Raw genomic sequence first — 7,248 nt, 5'->3', positions numbered from 1 at the left:
CAATAGAAAAGATAAGTCCGTGCAATTGCACCCTCTATTAACTGCTTGAGCTTTGCTTTATCCTACTTATGTAAGCTGTTATTGTCAATTACCAGATGTGCTCGCTGGTCGTGTGGTGTTACAAACTCACGACTAAAAGGAGCACCTAACCCTTTATTTGATGATGATGTGTGTGTGTTGCACAGTGTGAGGACCCAAAAGTACCAGAAATTTTCAAAAAGGCCAGAAATTTGGGGTATTACAGGTACAAGTCACCAACAATGGATTCCTCTCGTCGAAGAAAGTCACGAGATAAATATCAGCAACTCCCCTACCTGTGTGCAGCTGCATCAGAATTTGACCAAGCGAGCAAGATAACGTAGTGAAAGATCCAAGTTTCGATGATTCTTTATACTCTGCAACTTGTGTCAAAACTAAGGCCTGCCCTTCCAGCATGGTAGCAATAGTCGATGCTGCCTCAACACGTACCTGCATAGTTAAGTCAGGTCATGTCCATCATATACACGGGAACTTATAAATGGAAAAGGCACTGAACCGATGGGACCATAATTCATACATACACGGTATACAATATTGTGGCATGCATCAATCAATGTGCACCGCCATGCAAACAAGAGAAGAATTTTGCAAATAAAGGATGTAAATTATGAAGGGTCCAGATCACTTTGTAGCAAAAATGTAATACAACATTATTCGTTTTGGAAAAAGAATCCCATAAATAAGATAGCTCAGAATTGTTAAGAGTTGCATATCCTTTCCATGTATTAGTCATGTGATATCCCCATTTGTATACAGGGGTTTCCTCCGTTGTATACAGGGTTTTCTGCATATTTACCACACCTGCACAATAATGGCCTATGCAATTAAGGCCTCACGAAAATACTAGTTGTGTATCTCCTCACAAGAATGGCTTATGCAATTAAATGTCTTCAGTCACTGCAGCCCAAAATACAGGCAGATTTGGCATGGCAGGAAGGTACCCACATATTATGGAAGGTAGCATGAACAGAAAAGCTAGATGATATAAACAATAATGCTACAGATAATCGCAAACTTGTACCTTTGTTATAGGGTCAAAAATCAAGCATGTCATCAGAGTAGCTCGATATTTTCTGTAAAAGCAAGTAGCAACAAAAGCTACCGTCAAAAATGATACCATGATCATAAGGAAGGCATGAGAAGTACCATGCCGATTGCACGTGGAAGAGTTTACCTTTGTTGGAGAACGTCGTTCTCAGGCAAAAGTAATGGCCACAGCGAAGTAAGTGATTTTGGGTCAGCACGACAGATATCCTTAAATAATTCAGAACAAGAATCAGGTAACTTCTTGAATATCATGAGCATCATGATTATTTAGTGTTGCTTTTGATTATTAGATATCCAATAACTGACTATTAGAAGTTCAACAGGAAAATGAGGGTGTCTTTTAACAGTTAGAGACTTGAAGGAACTGAAATATCACAGATCATGGTGGATGCAGATAGCAAATTGAATGTAGATATTCCTATTTACAAACTTTTGGTGTTCCAAAAGGTCACTCAATTCACAGAACTGAACAACCATAGCACTAACAATTCAAACTACATAGGGCAGAGGAATCAATTAGCTTGTCTTATTGGAGTATGAGCTTTATCTAAAAAGCTGCCCTCCACCCACCATTCCAAAAAGAAAGGAAAGAGCAATAGCTCGACTACGAAAGAAATCAATCTTACCTTCGTTGTAACAAAAAAAAACTAACTTGTACGAGCTCATACATGAGTAAGAGTTCAGAATGGGAACATCTAGTTTAGAAATTAGAATGTGTTGCATGGATACATACCTGTATACAAAGGATGGCAGCTAGTCTAGCTTTCGAACTCCTGAAACGGTCTCCATTTTTTGCATATCCATCAGTATCGCTCAGATCTGAATCTGAAGAGCCTAAATCATATCGAGAAGATTCACTATCTGAACTTCGATCATCCAATGAATCATTTGTTTTTCCATCCTTTTTTCGTAAATGAGGTGGTTTATATCGTCCACGGCCAGAACTCCTGGATTGTGAGTCTGTTTTGTTTTCCTTTGGAGTTATTGCAGATGGCGAAGATGACCTTAGCCCATACACAAAAAACATTTGCAAATTTGCCATGAAACCTGCTACCTTGAAGTTTTATTCACAATGTTACAATCAGAAAGAGAGAGAAATCATATGTACTGTAACCACAGAAATAGATTTCCTTTGTATACTTACATGTCCAGAAAGTGAAGCTTTCGGTTCTGAAAGAACGAAATGCAAACAACGAAGAAAGGAAGTATAAAATCTGCAAGACAGTGAGGCTTAGCTTTGACTTTAGCTTTCATTAATTTCAAAGCAATATATGAAAAAACCGAAGTACTAACCTTGACATGACACTACTCTCAATAATAAGGTTCCTTGCTGTCACAGAGTCCATAACTTTTCTCAAGACCTGTAGAGTGCAAAGGAGGAGATTGGAGTTGAAACAGAATATTAAACATTGCCACCTAGCATGTCCACAGCACACATCATTCTGTGTGTGCGTGTGTGTGTGTGTGTGTGTGTGTGTGTGTGTGCGCGTGTGTTTGAACATGAGCACCACTCTGTGCTTGGTTGTTAATGTTACATTTCTGGTGCATCGTCAGCTGACAGCCTAAGTCTAGGTAATCAATCATGGGAGAAGTAGTAAAGCTGCTTGCAATGTTACAAAATCAGATGCTACAATGCCTGCCAAATTTCTGGTACAGTACTTGCTATGTCACCGAAATACCCAGCATGAAGCAGTATGTAAAATAAAGGAGGCATAAACTACTGACCTCAACAACAGACTGCCATAAAACTTCCGACATACTCGATGCAATCTTGCATAGTATATCTTCCATCATCGAAAATGCAGAGATTTCCATATCCCAGGTATTTTGATTTTTATTATTCGTTGATACAGAAATGTGGGAAGAAATGCCAGAACCATTGGATTTATCTGTCATGTTCAGTTCAGCTTGCAGGCATGATATGATCAAGATAAGAACTCTGAGTACATGTGAATTCTCAGTTAATGAACCACATCTTCCAAGATCCTTGCTCAAAAACCTGGAAGGGGAGGCAACAATTAAGAGCGGTGTAAAGACCATGACTGATGACTTTCAAATACCTGTGAATGATGCTAGTGTACATGCGTTGCAACAACTGATTATGTAGGCATCTACAGAAGTTCATCACTAAAGTACGTAAGTATGTCCCAAAGGGCTCCACCTCATCCAAAGGCAACACTAGAGGCACATCTCCAACAATTTGTCCCATTCATCAACCATCATTCACATTAATTTCGTCACACCTTTCCCCCATACTCACGATTCTCCCTCCATTGCTCCCTCGACATGGCTAGATCCGGGGGAGGATGAGATGCCTTGGGCAACAGTGTTTGAGGGGAAGGCTTAGGAGGGGAAAAGTCAGTACCTTTCTCGGTTTCAGAAGGGGGGTGGGGGGTTCCCTCCCTGATGTATGCACTATCGGAAATGCCATCATACAGTACAGCTAGAGACAGTCTTTAAGAACTTAGGGTTTTTTTATTTGAGGAAATTATATACGCACAGTTCGCAATTTGCCTGCCTACAATTTAATTTAGTGTTATTTACCACATATACTGTCAATATTGTCCCAGTATACACTCATTTCTTGAATACATTTTTAACAGTGCAAATGATAAATTTATGAAAGATAACAACAGTATCAGCACTAATCTTATACCAGTTCTCGACAAAGCAAGTGACGATTCTGAGGTAATGATTGGTTTTAATTGCTGTTTTCTGGAAATTATATAGGTTGCAAATTGCTGAAAGTAAGTGCAGGTGATAGTTCACACCAAATCAAATGTGCTGATGGGAAATGGTCAATAATAGATTTACTGGTGAGGACATGAAACCTTGGTAAAGTACCAGTGGTGCATCGCGATTCCCAAAATTAGGCATGAAAGATTGCCTTTGTGGAAGTGCAGCATCACATGTAACAAAGGAAGAACTCCCTTTGAAATGATTAGAATGACACATATCTAAATCATAATTATTAAGAATAATATGGGGCCAAACTGTAGTAGATTTTCCCTTGAGGCAAGTAAGTACGGACCATGTGCTTTTATTTCAGTGACAGTTTAGTCTTGTCAAACCATGAAACATTATCCCACAATGTTAATCAACTAGGCTGTTAATACTTGGTACAGAGGGGGGGGAGTACAGGAAGGTGATTGCTAAGTATTCTATCAAATAATCCTAATCTAACCTGAGAATTTGCAAACAATCAGATAGTGTATTCAGTGCAGATGTCCTATCACAGTGGCCCTTAAGGCATGCACCCTCAACTGAACACTTCACAAGCTCATGAAGAAACGTTAACACTGCAAGCCAGCCAGAAGAGTCAATCTCCGTATTTGTCTTGCACATGACCTCACGAATCTGCACAGGTGCATTTTCAGTAAATTAATACATAGAGAAAACAAATCATTACAATCAAAGTTGTACAACACAAGAGCCTCAACTTCTTTGTCAAATTGACTACACTTATTAGTAAATACTACCAGAATTCTAGGGTGTACACAATTTGTGTCCTGCAAAATGTATAACTATAGCTCCAACAGCCCGCGACAGCTAAAAAGCACTGCACGCTAAAGCAAAATTCCAGTTCATAATAATCAGCATTTGAAAATCCATGTCGACAATTTGTCGGAACTTCACGTACTCCAACACGACCCCAGCAGAACGCAGGTCACTGATCAGAATGGTCGTCTATCTGGCTAACATTACAGCCCCGAATCTAAAGCAACCATTGGTCGAATTCCACCGCACACTGCGAGATCTCAATCGCATGGAAGCACAGAAGCATTACCAGGTGGCAGACGCCACGCAGCGCGTCGGCGGCGCCAGCACAGGGGGCCGCCGCCGCTGCCTTCTCCGCGAGGAAAGCCACATCCGAGCCCACCTGCAAACGAGCACACGGACAGTGAGACCAAGAACCAAACCGAACTGGACGTAAGCAAGCGGGGCCAAGGGTAGGACCTCGTGAGGGGAGAGCGCGGCGGCGGAGGCCGCGAGGGAGGGCGAGGAGGGGGGCAGAAGGAGGCGGCGGAGGAGCGCGAGGAGGGCCGGAGGGGAGGGCGAGGCGACTGACTCATCGCGGAGGGTGAGAAGCGCGGTACGCCACGGCCGTGCCCCGCCTCCCCCGGAGGTGGAGGTGGAGGTGGCCATGGGCCGCCGGCGGCGACTACCGGTGGTTGCTGGCTACGGCGGTCGGCGGGGATGGAACTCGGGAGCGTGAGACGGAGAAGTTTGGGCTTCCCCGAGGGGGGTTTTGGACCTTTGCTTAGACGTCGGGAATGCTTCAACCCAGTAAAAAAAAGTCGTTGTATAGGGCCCAAATGCCCGAGTGTGAAGTTTGTGTGCTTGGGCACCATGGTGCCCTTTTAAAAAAAAAGCATAAACCATATTTAAAAGTTTCAAAAATATCGAAAATAATTGTCTGTAAACTTGTATGTATTTACTACGGATCCATGGAATTATTTTTTGAAAATAATAATAATTTGTAAGCTGTACAAAAAAACAAAATTCCGGCCCAAAGACAAAAATTCCAGCCCATTTCAAAATACATATTTGTCTTTTTTTGTAGACCACATGGGAAAGCAAAATGTTATGAATTTTTGCACATATGTCGTATGTGTGTGTGCGTGTTTACAAAAAGTTTCAAAAAAATTGAGCTGTAAAAAATGTTTTTTTTATGGGCACCATGGTGCCTGTGCACATCTGACAATATTCGCCAAATGCCCCTCCTTTTTTCTTTAAATGCTCCTCCTTCTTCATTCATAACTGGATTTGATGTGATGCCCAATGCCTGAGAGCTCCCCTATTTCTCGACTTTAGGGAGGGGACGAACCCTTGCTGAAGGGGTGACTGAGATGGACCTCCTTTTTTTCTGTTTTTACATTTTTCTGTTTTCTTTTTTGATTCTTTTTGTATTTTGTTTATACTTTAAAATATATATATATTACAAAAAAAACATTTGAAAAATGTTGAACAATTATTCAGAAAATGTTGAACAAGTATTTGAAAAATATTAATCACGCATTAGGAAAAAATGTTGGATGTGTATAGAAAAATTGCTGATCATGTACTAAAAAATGATGAATTTTTTTGTCATGTACATAAAACTGTTAATCAAGCATTTGATAAGAAAATATTGAACAAGTACTTGAAAATGTTAATCAAGAATTTGAGAAATGTTAAATGTGTATAGAAAAATGTTAACCATGTATTAAAAAATTAATAATGCATTTAAAAATCTTAATTAAGAATTTAAAAAATATTAAATTTGCATAGAAAAATGTTTAACATGTGTTATAAAAATGTTAATCCTGTATTTCAAAAATGTTGAGGATGTGTATAGAAAAATTGCTAATCTTGTATTTGAAAAATGGCAAACAATCATTTAAAAATGTTAATAAAGCATTTGAAAATTGTTGAAAATGTGTATAGAAAAATGTTGACCATGTATTCAGAAAATGTTAAACTCGTATTTGAAAAATGTTAAATATGTTTTTTTAACACGGTATAGATGCAAGCGCTCATGCATATGTGCATACACTCACCCCTACGAACACAAACACGCACACCGTACCCCTATGAGCACCTTGGAGAGACTGAGCCGGCATATCATCTTGAGATTTACGAAGTGACCGTAGGCGCGTCGTCGTCGACGGGAACGTCTCCTCCCACTGAAAGCGCGTCGGCGGAAATCCTGAATAAATCTAGGAATAATGCGAGCACCAGGACTTGAATTCTGGTGAGCTGGGGATACCACTGTCCCTCTAACCATTTAACCACAGGTTGGTTCGCTGTTAACCATGTATTTGCAAAATGTTCTTGACATATACTAAAAATGTAGAATGAAAACTAAAAGAAAGAAAAGAAAAAAAATTAAAAATGCTAATCTTGTATTTGAAAAATGTTGAAAATGTGCATAGAAAAAATGTTGACCATGTATTTAAAAAATATTAAACTCGTATTTCAGAAATGTTAAATGTGTATTTGAAAAATCTTCTTGACGTATACGAAAAATGTAGAATGAAAACTAAAAGAAAGAAAAGAAAAACAAAAAAATGAAAACCGAAAAAGAAACAAAGGAAAACAGAAAACAGAAAAATAAAACTGCAGAATTAAATGCAAAAAGAATGAAAAAACGAAGAAACGAATGTAAAAAGAATAAAAATA

The 7,248-nt window shown here is 39.4% G+C and overlaps 1 protein-coding gene across 1 annotated transcript in view; it reads right to left on the bottom strand.

Annotated features, from left to right (window-relative positions):
• LOC123164061 (HEAT repeat-containing protein 6) overlaps positions 1–5,358 on the bottom strand; it is a 15,329-nt gene extending 9,971 nt beyond the window's left edge. Inside the window, exons 1-10 of the mRNA XM_044581474.1 lie at positions 5,044–5,358; positions 4,874–4,966; positions 4,271–4,443; positions 2,812–3,085; positions 2,380–2,447; positions 2,231–2,300; positions 1,820–2,140; positions 1,214–1,293; positions 1,061–1,112; positions 315–468 (exon numbers count right to left, since the gene is read on the bottom strand). Of these exons, the coding sequence (XP_044437409.1) occupies positions 315–468; positions 1,061–1,112; positions 1,214–1,293; positions 1,820–2,140; positions 2,231–2,300; positions 2,380–2,447; positions 2,812–3,085; positions 4,271–4,443; positions 4,874–4,966; positions 5,044–5,232 (1,474 nt within the window). The 5' untranslated portion in view covers positions 5,233–5,358. The remainder of the gene's footprint in view (positions 1–314; positions 469–1,060; positions 1,113–1,213; positions 1,294–1,819; positions 2,141–2,230; positions 2,301–2,379; positions 2,448–2,811; positions 3,086–4,270; positions 4,444–4,873; positions 4,967–5,043) is intronic.
• Positions 5,359–7,248: the final 1,890 nt, after the last annotated feature.

The sequence above is a fragment of the Triticum aestivum genome, chromosome 7D (assembly GCF_018294505.1).
Source record: "Triticum aestivum cultivar Chinese Spring chromosome 7D, IWGSC CS RefSeq v2.1, whole genome shotgun sequence".
NCBI lineage: Eukaryota > Viridiplantae > Streptophyta > Magnoliopsida > Poales > Poaceae > Triticum > Triticum aestivum.
Note: the sequence above shows the minus strand (reverse complement) of the source record. Positions and strands in the feature narration are given on the sequence as shown.